This window comes from Drosophila erecta, unplaced genomic scaffold, assembly GCF_003286155.1.
Source record: "Drosophila erecta strain 14021-0224.00,06,07 unplaced genomic scaffold, DereRS2 tig00000126-arrow-pilon, whole genome shotgun sequence".
Classification (NCBI taxonomy): Eukaryota; Metazoa; Arthropoda; class Insecta; order Diptera; family Drosophilidae; genus Drosophila; species Drosophila erecta.
The window spans coordinates 11,986,766-12,005,891 of NW_020825209.1; the positions used below are offsets into that span (position 1 = coordinate 11,986,766).

A 19,126-nucleotide genomic window follows, 5' to 3' on the forward strand; every position below is an offset into this window, starting at 1 on the left:
AATGCTGCGTAATTGGACCCATATGCTCGGGAATGCCAATAGTGGCTGGAGTGGAAAAAGGATATGGCCGTGGCCACCGCATCTTGGGTAGTTTTTGCGTCGTGGTCTCGGTCTTCCAATGGTGGTGACATAGTGTAGAACCTGCCATCGCCCCATCAAATGCCAGATTAGTCAGGCACTGTGACTCCGCAAAGAAAAAAAGAACAAAAGGGTTTCGCCAGGAGGCATAGCAAAAAATTGAGGTTTTTCGAGAGGAAATCCAATTGGGCTGTTTTTTGGGGCTGTGGCTCGTGGTTTACCCACACGCAGTCGCTCCTTTTTCGGAGCAGAATCCTGCGGTGAATGTGGGAGTATTCAGAGCTATTGCAATGGCAATTAAAGATAAGTTGCTTAAGCAAAATGGATTCCAAAAGGAACTGTTTTTGTATTGTTTTTGCATATCAGACTGCTTAGGAAGCCTGGCTTCACTCAAAGTTAAATATTTAATTGCCCTTTATGACTAACAAGTTACAAAAGGATCTAAAATCGGGCACAATTGCTTATTCAATTTGTTGCATAATGGAAAAAGCTTCCAACTGCCAAATGCTGTGTATAGATTTTTGTTAAAGCAATTTCGTTGTCATGCAATCTGCATCTAGCCCCAGCTAATTTTCGCCCTTGTTCGTTCTATTTCTACAAACCACGACTAACTGCCCTTTCAAAATCAGCAAAACAGAACAAAAAACCATTGGAAATCAGCATCACCGGGAATACAAATCAAATTCGGTCAACTCTGTGGCACCTGAATTGATGAATCAACCATTAAAAACCGGCTAAAAAGGAGGTTGCGGATTAGATAATGCTCAGTGGGCAATGGCTGTTGGCTGACCTAGCCCACAATCCGCTGTCCAAAGTCCGTAGTCCGTTGTCCGTAGTCCGCAAACTGCCAAAGTTTGATTGCATTTTGAGGTTAGCGGCTAACTGGAGCGACTGTACTGTAATTTCCGATCTGGGCAATGGGATTGGGAATGGGAATGGCCATTGGGTCTCAATTATGGCCACTGGCCACTGGGCACTGGGCAATGGGCGATTCATTTGGCCCCGCCACGTAATGTCCATTTAAACAAAGAAAGGCGAAATGGGGAGGGCTGCAAATATTCGCAAATAAAGTGGCGATTGGATATTACAGCTTTCCGGTCACTGCATTTCTGCAAAGTTCACAAAACTACAACACTCGGTACACAACTGAACCACCCACACACACACCCACACACAAAGCAACCCATTGAACCACTCACCCACTCGATAAAGTGCCACCCGCTCAACTTCTGCTCCCGTGAGCAGAACAATTTCCAATGTGCGCTCAACTGTGGTGGCAACGAAAGGAGCCTGAATACGTCGTTCACAAGTGCCAACTGCAGGACTCTGCTCGTATTCGTGTGTATATGTGGCACTGTGGAGCTACAGGACTACAGGACCATGGCACTACTGGACTACGGGACTAGGGGACTACGGAACCATGGAAGTACGACTACGGACCGGAAACCGGAAGTTGGCTTCGCTTTGCACTGGGCCGAAAAACAAGAAGAAGACGTGTTCGTTTGGCAACATGTGTAGTATTTAAAACTCAGCCGGCCTTGGTCAGCGGCCACAAATGAATATATTTGTTTTACGGTTCCACTTCGCCATCTTCTTGTCGATTCACCCGTTCAATACCCTGCCAAAGAGCTGGTATAAATTATTGGGTAATGGAAAAGGATTGCCAAGCTACCCGATTGGATAAATCAGTGGCTAAATTGCATTTTATAGCTTTCGATTTTGAAGTACAAACTAAGTGCGAGCTGCATCTGAAATGTATTTTATTATTTTTGGAGCTGTTACGTATAGAGTATTTCCCGATTCGTTTCTTGCTTTACTGGGTGCCCTTTGGTTTTTCGTGTGATTTTCATTGCATTTGGCCAAACAATTTATGTGGCCCAAAGGGGTGGTCGTTGTCACTTGGCCAGAGGTTGAGCCTGGACAGGGATGTGGATGCGGATGAGGATGTGCCTGTGGATGGTGCACTCCTGATCTCCAGCCACCCTTGACTCGCTGGCAAGTCAAAGTTGTCTGCCGGCACGCATCGCATCGCATCGCATCGCGTCTGGTTTGAGTGCTGCGACATTGAAATTTATAGAGCTCCAGCCGCCTGTTTTGGTTTTGGCCATGGTGTGGGTCTGCTCCTGGCGTTGGTGGCAGGTGGTGCGCATTTCAAGTGCTGCACAGATACGTTTACAACGCACCACTCATCCGCAGCTTTAGTGTCTGCGCTTTAAAATACAGAAAACAGCAAACAGCAACGGCTAAAAAAACATAGAAACACATCGAAACATACCGAAAAATATTTAATTAAAATTTATGTGCAACCCCAAAAGCAAGTCGGCGCGCAACCCCCCCTCGGAAATCCCCGCAAAGTGACGGCTGCAGTCGAGGGAACGCTTTTGACGATGACACCCTTCAGCGACCTCCCTCAATTTCCCTCAATCTCCCTCAATTTCCCTCAATCTCCCGCAACCTGCAGAATCCGCTGGGGTTGAGCACTTGAAACTTTGCTTTTTACCGCTTTGCCCAGCACTTGCAGAAAAGCCATGTGAAAAACTTGTAAAAAATGCGGAAACTGTTCCACGATTGAGACAATATTCATGAATTTCATGCATAAGTTGGCAGCTTAGTTTTTTTTTTTTTTTTAAATATTTTTTTTCCTTTTTTTTTTTTTTTTTTTTTAAGGCGACGAATCCGTACATGCAGTACTAGTACCATAACATTGCAATTAAACATGTAAATAATACAACCAAACCTCTCACTTATCGCGGGAGGACTAACACTTGGTTTAGTGACATTTGCAAATTAAAAGAGAACGTAATTCGTATATACGTACATACTGGTACGGGTTTCTTTGAGTGCAGCTCCTGTCTGCTGCTCCCAAATGTCCCATTGACGAGGCCACGTCGGCCATTTTTAATGGTTCCGCTGCAGAAGGACCCCACAAATTTCGCTTGGGTATTTGCAGGGACTCGTGGAGAGGCGGAAAAAATTAAAAATATTTTGCATACTTGCCGGCGCATATGCCGCAAAATGCTTGGCCGAAGAGCTATTAAAAAGTTTCCAAACATAATGAAGGGAGCCGGCACAAATACGCATACGCATACCCTACTTATACAATAGGGGAGTCCCCTGTTTCTAGGGGTTGGAAAACAACTAAGTGTGTGTGTGTGTGTGTGTGGGCTTGGAGTGTGTAAACACTTCGCGAAGCAATTGCCCGGTCAGGAGGCGGAAAGTTACCTGTAATCGGCCACGCATTAACCAAACAAATCAATTGAGCGTTAAAGGCCAAAAGGCCAACAAGGCAACAGGGGGTTCAGCTTGGGGCTTGGGGCTGGAGTTGGGGCTTGAGCATGGATATGAACGCCTTGTGTTACACCCGTAATTGGTAATTGAAAGTGGCCCTTTCGAACCCCATTCCGATGGGCTAATCAATCATGAGTGATAGGCGCACGGCGGCAGCTTGGAACTGGGAACTTGGATCTGGGCGATGAGCTAACGCCAATCGATTAATCAATCAATCAATCAATCAATCAGTCGAACAGCCAGGCAGATAGCCAGATAGCCAGTCTAACGGATTGCAAAGCAAAGGTCAAAGGTTCCCGGGTTTTGGTGCCAATTAGCGAGGCTCAACATCCGGATTAGGGTCGCGAATTAGCGATGGAGAGTGACAAGGGCACAGAGCGTGGATGAGATTAGCCACTGATATCGACCAAAGTTAACTGTGATGCCAACTTTCCTTTGCTTGCACCTAACTCAATTAGAAATGGGCAGTTCCATAGCGAGGGTAAACAATCAATATTGGTCGGGGTCACCAAAGGCGATGCCAGGTAAATACATTGTACGTTATAGTCATATCTTTGGAAAACTCCCTGGCCACGGATGTCAAAGTGGTGCAACTGGCAACCATTGCATTCAAAACCCATTCATTTATTCAGTGAAAGACTCTGAGGTCACCCAAAGCAATATGGGTAGAATGGCATTGCATATGAAGCAGCATCACCACGAGCGCTTTTGTTACCTGTCGGTGTCATTCTAATAAAAATCAAAGCCAGCTCAAAATGGATGGATGGAGGATAGGGGCCGCAGAACAGAATGTGCCACAAGATGCAAAAGATTTCTGTTTGTGGCAACGCAATCTCCGCAATAAGCCAGCTGAATGGTGGCAAGGACTAAGCAAGAACCAAGAACCCAGGACCCACAACCAAGAGCCCGGCCATCATTTCCTGCGCGGCCAAAATGTGTCACACAAAAGCCAGTTGGCGGAGACAAGGGCAACATGTGGCCAGGACTCGTTGCAGTGGGCCCGGTGCCAAAGTGCCTGCGGTTATGCGGGCAAAATGAGTGGAAATTTCGAATGGAACGGCGGAGGCGACACCGAAAATGGCTGGCTGGCGACAGCAGCAGCAGCAGTGGCAGCCGCAGCCGCAGCCTTGCAACATTTACCTGCAACTCTTGTGCGGAACGAGCGCATTAATGCCGCCTTTAAAATTTATGATATTTACTCAGCCAGACAGCGAGAGCCAATGAGCCCCAACATCCCTTTGCCACTTTCAACGCCGGAAAATCAGTGCAGTGGGTGGGTGCATTTCGCATTTTGCACTTTGCACTTTGCATTTTCACTCTGCAGTTCGCGTTTGCCATGTGGCCCAAAGATCCGTGAGCCGTGGCAATCAGGACGTTGGCCAAGCCAATGAGTTGTGCCTGGGTGCGTCATCGTCTTTTGTGGCTGCTGATTTGCCACTCAACTTTCGCTGCAGCCAATTGTGGTGGCTCTTGAGGGGCGAACAAATTAGTTTTGCGGTTGTAGGTAAATAATAAAGGCATTATAAAGCCTACTTTCGTGCTGGTCAATCAAATTGTGCACTATGAAAACTTTTTTTTTTTTTTTTTTTTTTTTTTTTTTTTTTTTTACGAAATTATTTTGCTTGACTAGCGTACTATTATCCTTCTTGGACAACTTAATGTAATCGGTATTAGCACTATGAAAACGAAAAGGCTTTAGCCATAAATGTGTTTCTCTTGCAGTAGTTGATAACCTCTTTCTTGAGCCATCCCTACATGGGCCACCAAGTGACCCGTGTCAGGATGTTAACACCTCGAGAGCCAGACATTGGGAGCACCAACCGGCCAATTGCCCGGACAAGACGCCATCACCAGGTCCTTCCTCCGCCGCAATTGGCCCTTCAATCGCCCACTCATTGCCCCGGGACATCAGCGACAACATCTGTGCACAAAAGTTGGCCATAGTTGGCCCCATTCATGCCACGGAGCTCCATGAACGACTGGCCCAGTGCTCCAGCCCAGCGTTCAGTTTAAGTTTCCGTTCATTTCACTTCGGTGCACGGCGTTCGCATGTCAGCACCTGGGACGCGACGTTCGCTATCGGTGGAATATTTTATTTATTTTTTTTGTAATTTTCCTAAGTGTTGCCAGTGTTGTGGTGCTGGAAATTATTGGCAACATGTTCTGTCGTCTCTGCTGGATTGATTTTAGTGCCGGCGAGGCAAGGGTGGAGTGCGCGGGTCCCTGTGGAAGTTGCTTCCACCGCAATTGTGTCGATGTCACCGGGGATGTGGCGCACATCCTGGCCACCGGCGGGGGTTACTATTCCGGTCTGGAATGGTATTGCCGCACTTGTCGTCAACTTTATCGCCTGCAAGTGTACTTCGAGGTAGCTATAAGTGAAGAACGACCCACTCCAACCCACAGATCTCTCTATTACTCGGATTTGCGGCAGATTCGCGCTTGGCAGCCCGGAAACTTTCCTTTCTGATTGAATTTGTGGCGTGTGTTCCTTTCTCGATGACCTTGTGGCACAAGTTTCCCAAGTCAGCAATTAAATTATGCTTGGCTCTTTGATGCGCCGCGGCATAAGATCGTTATAATAGCACTAACGAAATTAGCTTAAACGCAACTGTACTTGGAAAATTGAGAAGTGGATGTAGATTGTGTGGAAACGCTTAAGTGATTCTATATATTAACGTACCTAGGGAGAGAGAAATCGCAAAGCAGCATGGCTCAAGCCGAAATATCTAATAGCACCCTTCCCGATGTTTTGCCACCTACTGTACTTGCGGCACCAAATGGACTTTTAAGTTGAATCCTGTAAAATGACCAGTATAAGTTTGGCTTAAGGCGGTAATTTGTTACCCACTTAATCCATCTCGATTCGTTTCCATCAGCTGCTAAGCTCTCCGCTTTTCCTATTCTCCCTTCCCAATACGCTATATAATACATGCTTGTATATATAAATGTATTTATGTACAGAAACCCCTTCTCGCTCCATCACTTAACGTTAATTGCAGTACTCAAGACTTTGCCTTGGGTATCAACAGCAAGAAAGCTTTGTACATTTGCATCATCTGGGCTTGAATCTTTAGCAGGTGGAAAATGTGTGGGTGGCGCTATGGGGAAAGTGCTAACAAAAGAACCAGCTGGAAAAGCATCGTCGCCATTTTTAATTGTAACTGTAATTTAGCCATTGTTGTACACTTTTGATGACGCAGACGTTCAGCCAAATGGCAAGAAGTCTGCTTCTGGGCTTAAAAGATATGGGTTAGGTGGAAAATGGGGGAAACTGCAAGGAAAAGCGGGGAGGTCCACGCACTTGAGGTGCACGTGTCGTGGCGTTCGTTATTGTTTTCCCTCGCCTTTTTTTGTTTCTTTTTTTTTCATTCTTATCCAGTTCAAGGGTATTCATATGCAAGGAGGCAAGACCTGTCAAAAATAGCCAAGAAATGTATTAATTTCAGAACGTCGCAGAAATCGCGAGGCATCTGCCACTAAGCAGATAAAAACTTTAAATTATACTGTATGTTTTATTCATTTTAGATATATATTTAAATATTTAGCAGCCTTGTGTAATATTATCATTAGCATTAAGGTTATAGCTCTTATCTAACCCTGACTAATTGAGCGCATCCCTCTTCTCGTTATGCCATTCCAGATTGCCATCTGTGATGATTACAGCCTGCCCGTAGACTTTGTTAAAAAACGACCGTCCAGCTTCGATCCGTGCCTGGCGGAGGCGATACCAGCGAATCCCGAGCACTGGATAGCCCCCAGTCCGCAGACCGAGTTTGTAAGTCCATGCTCGTTAAGTGGGTTCTTTGGGTGGTTGGGTGGTGGGTGAGTGGGCCATTGAGATGGATGGCTGTCTCGCTGGTGGGGCCATGGCAATTAACTGCTCCGGACAGCTAATTGATAAACTGCACGCTCCAGCGAATCGAGTGGTGGCCTGGGATTTTGGACAAGTCGCATCCACGTCAGCCGCATCAGCAGTGCGTTAATGAAAAGCCCACTCCTGCCCCTGGCTTTGGCTTATCCTGCGGCGACAGGCGGACAAACAAAGAGCTGCTCGAACAATGCACGGACTATTGGCTAAATATTGAAAAAAATAGAAGCGCAGAAAACAGGAAAGCCGAGGCAAAGGACGCAATATCAGCGATACAAACAAAGGGGAAGTGGCAGTGGAAGTTTGGGGCCAAAATGACAAACAAACGAAGCTGCCCAGCGGGCGATGGCTGACCATAAAAAATGGACGCAGATAGGATAATGCCAAGTTTGGCTGCCAATTCAGCTGCTTTGTAGCCAGATTTATGGGTGGCCAGTACGACTCTAAAACGCATTAATGCTAACTACTTGAATGGTTAGACCTTAACTGAATTTGCATTATTATCGAACAAATTTTAGCAAAAAGTTGAATAGATGTTTAGGCATTTTGGTATGCATTTTGGCCAATTTATTCATTTTGAATAAGTGGTTCTTGTATAATTTCTAAATGTGCTAATCACGGCTTAATTTATAACGAGGAAAACACATTGAAAAGATTTATTTCAAGCTTCAGTTTATAGGCGCAACTTGTTCAGCAAAGTTATAAAACGCATTTTCCTATAGTTATACTGCTTATATTTTGCCAATCAAATCTTCCCAGCTCTAAAGCACAGGCAGAAAGAGAAAGTAAGCGATAGAAAGCCGCTGAGATACGAGAAGAGATAACCTCGGGCTGCAGCAAATGCGCCGTGCCACAAATCAAATGATGCCCCCAAAAACCAAAAAATCGCCGAGCCCCCAACCAATGGAAGCCGCCCCGGGTGGCAAAAGGAAAAATAAAATAAAAAAAATCCCCTAGGGTGGTGCGTCGCTTTTTTATGGCCCATACGGAAATATTTCGTGTTTTGTTCCCTTTTGCATATGGCCACTAAAAATGAAAAGGAAAGCCGCATGAGGCGCACACATAAAACACACAGAGTATCCGGCTTCCCAGCCACTTGAAATTCGTTTTTATTGAAATTTGTTTAGCCGGAATGGCGGGGATTGCTGCCAAGAAATAAGATTTGCGGCAACGACCTTCAGCTGCAACTTCTGCAGATTGAAGCAAGTTTGAGGGAGTGGAGTGGATAAATCAGTGCCAAGTATTCAATATGCCAGCCTTAAGATGGCAGAAAGTCCTGTAATACAAAAGCAAATATCTGAAAATTAATAACAATCAATTGGTGTACATATTTTTTCAAGGACTAGTGTTCCTTGGGCAAATATTCAATCACTTTCTATTGCTTAAGTTGTATTTATTGCGTGAAAATCAACAAGTTGTTACCATTTGCTGAAAAACATTTAAATATCAAGCCTTTTTAGGCAAGCTGCTCGCAATTAAAGTTTGTATTACTTAAATATGCATTAACAAAGTAAATCAAATACTTGAGATGCCGAATAATAGGCATAATTTATACGAATTTAAAGCTGATTAAGGTTTCCGCACAGAGGAAGTTGTCTGTGCGTATTACAGCTAATTAAACGGCCATAAATGTTTTGAATGCAATCTTCCGCAAATCTTCTCTCTCTCTGCTGTTTCTGCTACATTTTTTCTGTGTACTTAATCCTGGCTGTTCGTCCTCCTGCCAGCAAAATGAATATTCCAGCAGCAAATGGCCCAAAGCGATAACGTTTAGCGCCTTTCGATGCTCTGCTTGCCGTCCTTTTCCCTACTTCTATGCCGCTCTCTTTCCGTCGCCCGTGGCTTTCCATGCGGCATATTAATGCACGTGTATGTGTTTGCGGGCCGTGTGCGTGTGAGCCTGCTCACAATTATTAATGTAATTTTATCTTATGACTTTTGTTTGCCATAAACATTGGAGAGGCACAGAGAAAGATGGCAGATAAACAGAGAAAACAGGCGCTACACTTGCAATAAAATATGTCAAAAAATATATAAAATATATGCATAAAAATAACACATTAAGTAAAAATATATATTCAAAGGCGGTAAGACCAGCTATTTGATCGGAACCATTATATTTATGCTGCTTAAAGGGTTTTCAATTTAGGGACCACTTTTATTGGTAGTGTAGCAGCATCCATGTGATGATGCCATAATAGCTTTCACCAGTCATGTGTGTTGGCCATTGTTTTTTAGTCCTGACTTTTTTCGTCGGCAACTCACGTTTTAATGGAAGCGAACGCGACATTTTCCGATATATCTACGAGTATCTAGGAGTATGTATGTGGAGCGTCTGGCTGTGAAGTGGGATCTGTTAAAAAAAGCGAGTTTGTGGAAATGGAAGGAAATTCGTTTGGCTCTTGCAGTTGTTGCTATTACTCTCCATGGAGTAATATTCAACGATAACTCACATGAACACAAAAGGACGCAGTCAGGACACGTTTGTGTCTATCTCTGTGTGCGTGCTTTTTGTTTATTTCAATAACTTGGCTATGCTTTTTATGTGTGCATGCGCACTTATATATATTATTTTTACTTTCCAACTCCTGCGAACCGCAAACAAATAAACGAACAGACAGCGTCAGCTTAGATATCACTCATACGACGCGTTGTCTGAGCTAAAAGTGGTGACTATCAGATGCCCTTTGAGTGAAGGTTGGGTAATTAGTTACCCTATTTTTATGATCAGCACTATTAGCTAACCGAACTGCCTGCATACTAAGGCTTAACCACTTTTTGCAGTATACTTTTGGCAATGCTTGCTTTATTTCCCAATGCGGATTGCACGTGTGCCTGGTTGCTGGTTAAGGGATGGCCAAGCGTCATCAGCCTCAGTGGCCAAACAATGGGTATGGCAAGGATGCGAGATAGATTTGCAGACAGGACATTAGACCTGGATTTCTTTTTTCATTAAAGTTGGCAGAGAAATCACGTTGCTGCGGCAACCAGCGCAGACAAGTGGAGTCGGAAGCGAAGGTGGGGACATGGAATCCAACAGTTTTCATTATTCCAGATGTGCCCCACTCCTTGCCCGATTTGCGGGGGCAATCGTGCATGAGTATCCGCCCTATATGTTGGGCACAACGCATAAACGTCTGCTTATATCGCTTGTGGATAATCAAAGGCAAATATTTAAGCGGGCACATGTGAGTGGATGGATGACTGTAGAGACCCTCTCCTTGCGGCTGGCTAACGGGGCACAACCCCATTATCAATCTGCCTTGGAAACCCCATGCCCCCTTGGTTCGCCGGGGCATCGTGGAATGAAAGCCGGAAGGCAGGAGCGCCGCCACTCGGTTTCAAGTTCAAATTCATTAAAAATGCTTTCGATTCAGCCAGAGCAGTGTGTGGAGCAGGAGCACTTCTCTCGTTATTTATGTGTTTCAATTAAAAAAGTTCCCGCACCGGCGAATGCATCTCTGCGCTTGTCTCCACGCACAACGACAACCCTGCGCCAGAGTTGTCGCCGCCATGTTGCCAACATCAATATCCCGTTAGCAACATAGCAGCACAGGATGCCCCAGGCGCAGGACAAGTTTCCAAGTGGACATGGGGCCATGTAAACGGAAATTTATGTTTAGCATAATGGCCCGGAACGGAGTTTGGGCAGGGGGCCTCGATATCCACAGATATGCCCACGTGCGAGCCTCATAATTTGCGCACATTAGGAGCCTGTGCTGTTGCAGTTCCGCACCGTCCAGCTATTTGTCCAGCTCAGCGGAAGTGCATCCATGGGCAGGGCAGGAGCAGCAGGAACGTATATTGTGATTGACATGCATTGGGTTGAACACAGTGAGGATGGGGAGCTGGTATGGGCATTAGAACATGGGACATTGCAAGAGAAATTAAATCCATCCATCATGGGAAATACCCAGACAAATGGCGGATGAAGCGAGGGGTATATTGTTTCTTGGGCTGTCATCGTTACGACAGTTTGTGGCTCAAAATTCAATATGCCACATCGTTATATTGGAATTCCATATTTAGACCATAACTTTCGATGTTTTGCCCAAAAAGTCGTGTATTTTATTGGGAAAAACGGCATTTTGTTAAAATTGCATATTTGGCAAGCAATTTCGATTATAACTGGGCTAAAAATGGTCATATAGCTGCCAGGATCCCTATCTCTTTTTGACTGATTTCGGGAAATTAATATTTGGCTACACTTCCGCATTTTTACAAAGGCAACATCATCAAATTGGTAAAAATTAGAATACCCACATTTGAATACAGTTCGATTGGGAATTGATAACTGATATGACATGTATGACACTCCATATGTGGACAATTACTTTTAAAGTTGCATCCGAAAAACGGATTGAGTCTTGACGGAAATTCTGAAAAACGGCTTCCACCAGTTGCCACATCTGCAACGTGTCCGCCACCGAACCCAAATGAAAAGGAGGCCCAAAAGTGGGGAAGCTTGATGCGATTGGCGGTTTGCTGACCGGGGAAACCCCATAAGCGCCGCCAACGAGTTGGCCACGCACATTCCTTTATTCTTTCGATTAAATGCCAAACAAATTGGAAATTGAAATGCAAATCAAATTAGCCTAACAAATGCTAATGCCTCTCCTTTCTTTTCTGTTTGAACCAACAGCTGCCTTTTGGTGAAGCCCAACAAGCGTTGCAGCTGCAATCAGCAACCACAGCAGCAGCAGCAGCAGCAACAGCAGCAGCAACAACATCTGCAGCAGCAGCAGCGGCCAGCGCAACAGCAGCAGCGCCGCAACTACCGCCCCCGCTGCCCGCGCCCGTGGCAACATTGCCCACTCAGGCGGCGACAGCAGCGGCAGCAGCAACAGCTGCGATTTTGGCCACGCACCAGCAGCAGCAGCAGCAGCATTTGAGCAGCAGCAACAACAACAACAACGGCGGCAGCACACACGGCCAGCAGCACACGCACAGCAACAACAACAACACATTGCCAGTAGGAACACAACAGCAGCAGCAGCAGCAGCAGCCGCAGCAACACCGTGCAACATTGCAACATCCGCCGCTGCCCAACAGCAACATCAAGCAGGCATCGGTGAAATTGATCGAGGGATACTCCGATCCGAAGGACACGCGCAACCACAAGAAGGTCTACCACAAAAAGGCCAAGAAACGCGCGACTCCTGGCCACAAGCGGCATCAGCAGCAGCAGCAGCAGCCGCATCAGCAGCAGCAGTCGCAGCAGCAGCAGTTGCAGCAGCAGCAAACGCTGCCAACGCCCAGAAGTGCGCAGCAGCAAGCGCAGCAAAAGTTGCAGCAGCGGCATTCCACCTACAACAACAACAACGGCAACTCAAGAAAGGATAAACGCAACAGTCAATATAATTCAGGTAGGCCAAACCACTGTTTTCACTACCAACTATTAAACAGCTAATTATTAATTGCTAGTTATTACCTAAAAAAAGGGGAAATTAGTGAAATTCAAGCTTGATTTAGTAATCCTTAGTCCTTAACTGAAAAAATGGCACATTGCACATAGAAACGCAAAACTTTTGGAAACTCTTCTCCACCAAAAAAGCGCTTTAAATCAATAATCAAACTGGAATCAGCTGCAGTTCATTAGGCGTTCACGGTCCAGAGATCCTTGCAGTTCCGGCAAGAGGACTCCAGTGCCAGTGGCCAGCAATTAGGAAAACCCAAAGGCGGTTCAACTTTTCCCGCTGCGGCCACTTCGATTATCCAAGCGGAAAATGGAAAGTGGCAGGCTCTGATTAAGAAGGGTGGCAGTAAGATAGGGAGCAGTGCTCCTCGGCTGCAGGGAGACGTGGAGCAGGCAGCGGGCAGCGGGCAGCGGGCAGCCAAGCGCCAAATAGACTGCGTCAACTCCATTTGCGTTCCGATTGCGTGGCCCGCGGCGCCGCAATGTCGTCGCAGCGACTTAATTAGAAACTGTCAGCGCCGTCTCAGTGGCTCGGAAAATAGAATCCGCCTGTGGAATTAACCAGACGCCGTCTGTTTGGTAACCAGATGGTTGGAGTGGCCAAATTGTGGGGTTGCATGCTTATTGAAATGTTTAAACAGCATTCAACACGATTTACTGATCACTTGCAGACTCCTCGGCGCCGAAATCCTCCGACGACGAGGCGGACATCGACGAGGAGGTGGAACAGCAGCCGCTGCCCGTGCCACAGGCAGCTGCCCAGGGTGCGCCGCCAGCAGCGGCCGGTCTCAACTCACCGGACTCCATATCCGATGACCTGGTGCGTCCGCTTCCGCCGCAACTGCAGCGCAGTCCGCGCAAACTGACCGTCGCTCCCGCGGAGCACAGCAAGCGCCAGCCCTCGCCCTACTACTACTCCGATCTGCTCAAGAGTCGCGACAAGGACAAGGACAAGGATAAGGATAGGGACAGGGAGCGGGAACGGGAGCGGGACAAGGACAAGGAGGACTTTAAGCTCAAGTGCCGCCAGTCGACGGCCAGTGAACCGCCGCAGCAAACCCAAACGCAGCTGAGTGGCTACCGGAAGAGCTCCAGCTTGGATGTGCCAGCGGCGGAGGAGCAGCCGGAAGCAGAGAGCCACGAGGAGGAGGAGCCCAGGACGGGCCAGGACGCCCAGGACGCCCAGTCCACGCCCAAGCGATACAGCTTCACCGAGGAGGGTGTGCACATCATCCGCTGCGAGACGCCCAGCACCAGCACATCCGAGGAGTCCGATTGCAGCGAGTGCCTCAAGCGACGCGAGTGGCACGCCCGTGCCTTAGCCCTGGTCCGCAAGACCTGCAACGTCCAGCCAAGGCATCAGAATCCCACTGGCAGCGAGCTCCAGCTGCAGCTGCAGCACTGCGACGCCGGCGAGGGCGAGCTGCTCAAGTGCTGTCCACCGCCACCGCCACCAGCTCCAGCGGAGCTCCAGGTGAGTCGATCTCTTCAAGTGCACTGCCGTCATCAAATCCACTTAATCGTTTCTGCCTCGCTTGCAGGTTCAGGTCCAGCCGATGCCACCGCACCGCCTGCTGGGACCAGCAGCCGTGTGCGGAGCCTGCATCACATCCGCTCCTGCCTCCTCCTTGGCCGGCGGACGGGGCAGCGAGCTCGGCGATGACCTGGAAGAGGAGTACTTCCGGCCGCGCAGCATCTTCTACGTGCATCCGCATGGCGTCCACGAGTGCGTCGAGTGCGCCCAGCCAGCCCAGCCTGCCCAGCCTGTCCAGCCTGCCCAGCCTGCGTCTGTGCAAGCGGCAGCGTTGAGCAATCCATCGCTCGATACTTACGGCGACGACGAGGACGAAGTGGACGGCGACGAGGACGAGGACGAAGAGGACGACTCCGAGGACATCATGGGCAGCCGGCGGCGGCAGATCTACGAGACGGCCTTCGACTGCAAGATAGCCAAGTCGGACGACGATCTGGATGAGGTGGACCGCATTACCAATTGCTCCGTGCTGCTGCAGTTGAGTAATGGCAATGGTGGGGACATCACCAAGGTCAGCGGCTCCTCCAAGACGCGGGCCGAGTGCAAGCGGGCCAAGAACTCCAAGAATCAGGCTCTGCAAGAGCAGACGGGCGAGGCCCATGTGCAGGTGCACCATGTGGAGGCGGAGCTGGGCAAGCTGCAGCTCAGCCAAGTGGACCAGCAGAATCAGAACCAGAACCAGAACCAGAGCCAAAACCAGAGCCAGCAGCATGGAGCTAGCGCCACCGGAAGTGGAGCAAGTGCAGCCAGCACGCAGCAGCTGCCCGTGCGGGGATACACCCCATCGCCGCCATCGACGGCTCCGCTGCCAATGAAATTTCCCGGCAAACACGATCGCTACCTGAACATGAACAGCATCAGGAGTGCGCCCAATCTGCCCGCCGCCAACCCAGCGCATCCCCGCCTGCGGGATCTCCGCCTGCCCATCCAGGCCATGCGGCACCAGTGCGGCGGCAGCAGCAATGACAACAGTCTCACCGACAGCGCCTACGTCAATCCGCCCTCGACCAACTCGAACTCGAATGCGGCATCGGCATCCGCATCGGCCTCCGTCTCGGCAACCGGATCAGCAGCTGCCCGCCGACCGCGATCCTTTGTCCTGGAGTCGGGCCGGGTGCTGGAGCTGCGACGCAGTGCCCAGGGTCACCAGGGCGGCCACCAGTCGAGCCACCATCACCATCATCATCACCATCATGCGCCGGGAAGCAGGAGAAGCCGCCATGGCCATGGCCCGGGGCAAACACACAACTACAGCAGCACGGAGAGCATTGCCACATCCAGCAGTGGCGGCAGCATGGAATCGCTGCGTTCCAGCACCAGCGAGGGCAATCGCAGCACCTCCAGCTCCGAGTCGCGCCACTCCAGTTCGCTGAGCTCTCACAGCTCGGAGAGCGGCAGCGGCGGCAGCGCCGGCAGCGGCGGCAGCGGTGGCTCCAGTGTGGCCTACCCCCTGCGCCCGGCGCCCCTGCTGCTGCACTCGAAGCTGCACATCCTGAGCCCCATTTCCGACAAGTCCTCGCAGGAGCCGGCCTCGGCCAGTGCCTCGGAGCAATCGCAGCAGCCGTCCCAGCAGCTGGCGCCGATGGCGTCGCAGGAAGACGATTCGGCAACAAGTGGCGCCCCAGCAGGCAACCAGGTCCAGGTGAATGCCTCCCTGAAGCAGCCGCGCAGCAATCGTGGTGCTCCGAACAAGGCGCTGCTCCAGCTGGCCGATGAGCTACTGGGCTCGGATAGTGGGATATCGTTGCACTCCCGGGAGGAGGGCAAGCCGCAGGCCTTGGCGCTGCAGCGTCTAACGCTGCCCAAGCTGCAGTTGATCGGTGCCGAAGGAACCACAACGTCAACCGGAGCAGGAGGAGGTAGCTCGGCAACGGGCGGCAGCAGCGGCGCCGGCGGATTGGGTTCCGGATCGGTAGTTGCCAGCGGTTCGGCGGGCATGCCGCAGGATCTGCGCGATCTGCCCTTCGACATGCCCAAACTGAGGCGACGCAAGACACTGCAGCAGGAGGCCGCCTGCACATCGGGCAGTGCCACGTCCGTCGATCTCGGCGAGCTGCCCTTCGACATGCCCAAGCTGCGACGGCGCCTGCGGGCCAACCAGGCGGAGATCAACAACCTGCTGATGCACAGCACCGAGTCCAGCGGCATCTCGCAGGCCTCCTCCAGCCACTCCATGCGCGACGATCAGAAGTTGGCCAGCAAGCTGGGTTAGTTGACCTGCACTTAGTCTTTGCCGTTTTCTTCATAACAAACCGCTGATGTTTTTTATCCCAAATGCAGATACGGCGCTTTTCCGGCAGAATCTCACCCTAAACCTTAATGAATCGCGCCAGGCGACCAAGCAGTTTGGCAGCCTGGATCTGCGCGGTCTCAATAGCAACAAGGAGCTGAACATGAATCTCAGCCAGGGATATGTCACGGCTGTGGATCTGATCGACGTGACCATTCCGCTGGAGCGACAGGGGTAAGTCACTCGACTGAGATGCAAGTTACCTCTATTTAATCAACTATATCTGGCAGTTGGTACCATGGAGCCATAACGCGCATTGAGGCGGAGACCACACTGCGTCCACTGTCCGAGGGATCCTTCCTGGTGCGCAACTGCGAGTCCACGAAGCAGGACTACTCGCTATCCCTCAAGTAAGTAAATGCAGTAAATGAATCTCGAACTACTCGATAATGAACTCGGAATCCTTGCTTTTCAAGGGGCGCCAAGGGCTTCATGCACATGCGCATCCAGCGCAACGAGACTGGGCAGTACATCCTGGGCCAGTTCAGCCGTCCCTTCGAGACGGTGCCGGAGATGATCCGGCACTTTTGCCTCAACCGGCTGCCAGTGCGCGGTGCCGAGCACATGTGTCTGATCGAGCCGGTCATCGCCCAGCTGCTCTAGAGGGGCTCCAGGAACTCAAAGGACACCGGGAGCGGGCCAATCGGAGGCTTCAGGGGCTTCAGTGGCTTCAGGGGGAGGGGAACCAAACAGAATAACATATTAATAGCGTGTAGAGAACGTAGGAACCTATGTGAACGATGTGTATGCACTAGTTATATATGCGAGTTAGTTGTAAAAGGATGATGGCAATTTTTTCATGTTTTTTTTTGGCCTCGAACTTTGTATGTCGGTCTACTAAAGTACACACACCCACACACACACAACTCACACAACTCACTCTAAACACGAGCTAGTTTAGCGTTTAAAGTACGTAGCACATTCAGACAATACCAGCAAATTACAAAAACCAAACAACAAACGATATTTATATAGAAGGCATATATACAAGCGAGGCGATTATACAAGAGCATATAGATACAGATAGCAAGAGCACTTGACGACAGTTGCTAACAACGTAGTGGTACATGATGATCCCAAATGCGGACAGAGATGGTACAGATTTTAGATGTGTTTACACCGAACCGAGCATCAGATTAGGAGCAACTAATATTGTAGCATTGGGCGCCAAAAAAGAAAACCAAAAGAACCCTTCCGTTTGGCTACAGATTTATGGTAGAGCACACACCACTCACTTCTAGCGATTATATGGTCGAAACTTATGCAACTTTTCGCAGCACACACACACACACCCGCCCACTAGCACCAACCAGTATCGTCCGATTATTCCGATAATTCCGATAATTACGCCATTATTTATAAAGCCCTGATTCCTTTGGCGACGGATGCTAGTGGGCGGGCATCGCTTAAGGCACGTTTACACTAAGAAAAGTTTTAGCAAGCAACTCTAAACATTTGTTGATTAATTTTATGTTACCAAAACGAAGAAAACGAACAAAAAAACTAAAATATGTATATCTATATGTATGAGAACTAACTTTAGCAGGAGCGATGTCATTTCTTTTTTTTTTTGTGGTCTTAGCTGTAGGTCAGAGGTACGCGAAATAGAACGCTCAAAGCGCTTTTGGTTAAAGGATCGAAACGAATAGGATTAGATCAGATCAGATCGCATCGGATCAGATGAAAAAGACGGATCGATCGATCGGATCGGATCGATAGAGATGTTTAGACGAGGCAAGGATATAGCAACGCATATGAAATGTCAGTTTAAGTGTTAGTTTCTAATTGAGCGAACGAAGGGCAGACTATATATATATATATATATACCTTAATATTTATATATATATAAATATATAGTGAACGCTAAAAATGATATATACTTACTATTTATATTTCTATATATACATCTATATATATATACACGATATTAAAGAGCAGTCAATGGTTTTTTGGTTCCAGTTCCGAAAGAGAAGCAAGTGTCAGGATGCAGGATGCTAATTAACTAATTAACTAATTAACTAATTATTGTTTCTGGCAGTTTTCTGTTCCACCTTCGTACCGCCGAGCAATACAACTGATTTCCAATATCTCACCCAAAGTTATGTTTATATGTGTGTGCCAAAGTATTATTCTAGTCGTATGTATGTGAATCGAATCTCCGTGTGAATATCAGCGCGTTATATTATTTTCGATATGTTGATTGTTGCCTAATTTCTAATACTCAAGCAATCCGATGCAGTGCAATATACGAATACGTTTATATATCTCGGTTATGTATCTATGATTTGACTAATTTAGCTCTAAGTTACGAATGCCCTGATTTGTCCATAGTTAAGCGAATCGGTTGATAACCATCTCCATTTGGCGAAAGCTGCGCCAGTTTGTAAACGGCTTTTGTAAATATACGGAATATACATAAATACAACACGACAGTTATGTACGATATATACAATTCGGTATGATTTTAGTTGCAATACACAACTTTTAAGCTAAGATTTCAACTTCATATAGAAACAGCAGATCCACACATAAAACGACATAAACGACGTACATAGCAATGTATTTTGAGGCTTCCGTAGCAGTAAAAGAAAAACCAACCAACCAACTACCAAAAATCAACCAAAATTCCAAGATTATCGCAGCACTCGG

The 19,126-nt window shown here is 48.3% G+C and overlaps 1 protein-coding gene across 1 annotated transcript; it reads left to right on the forward strand.

Annotated features, from left to right (window-relative positions):
* The first annotated feature begins 5,524 nt into the window (after positions 1 to 5,524).
* Positions 5,525 to 18,454, forward strand: LOC6551181 (chromatin modification-related protein eaf-1). Its single transcript, XM_026981967.1, has 8 exons — positions 5,525 to 5,734; positions 7,010 to 7,144; positions 11,880 to 12,603; positions 13,325 to 14,127; positions 14,195 to 16,394; positions 16,468 to 16,651; positions 16,708 to 16,827; positions 16,894 to 18,454. The coding sequence occupies exons 1-8, from the start codon at positions 5,525 to 5,527 to the stop codon at positions 17,078 to 17,080; spliced, it is 4,563 nt and encodes a 1,520-aa protein (XP_026837768.1). The 3' UTR covers positions 17,081 to 18,454.
* Positions 18,455 to 19,126: the final 672 nt, after the last annotated feature.

What these genes read in the sequence shown, in the direction of transcription:
- LOC6551181 (XM_026981967.1), top strand. Translation starts at nt 5,525, where the DNA reads ATGTTCTGTCGTCTCTGCTGGATTGATTTTAGTGCCGGCGAGGCAAGG. An exon ending in CAGCTCCAGCGGAGCTCCAG is followed by an intron (nt 14,128 to 14,194) that starts GTGAGTCGATCT and finishes CCTCGCTTGCAG; the next exon opens with GTTCAGGTCCAGCCGATGCC. An exon ending in GACTACTCGCTATCCCTCAA is followed by an intron (nt 16,828 to 16,893) that starts GTAAGTAAATGC and finishes TTGCTTTTCAAG; the next exon opens with GGGCGCCAAGGGCTTCATGC.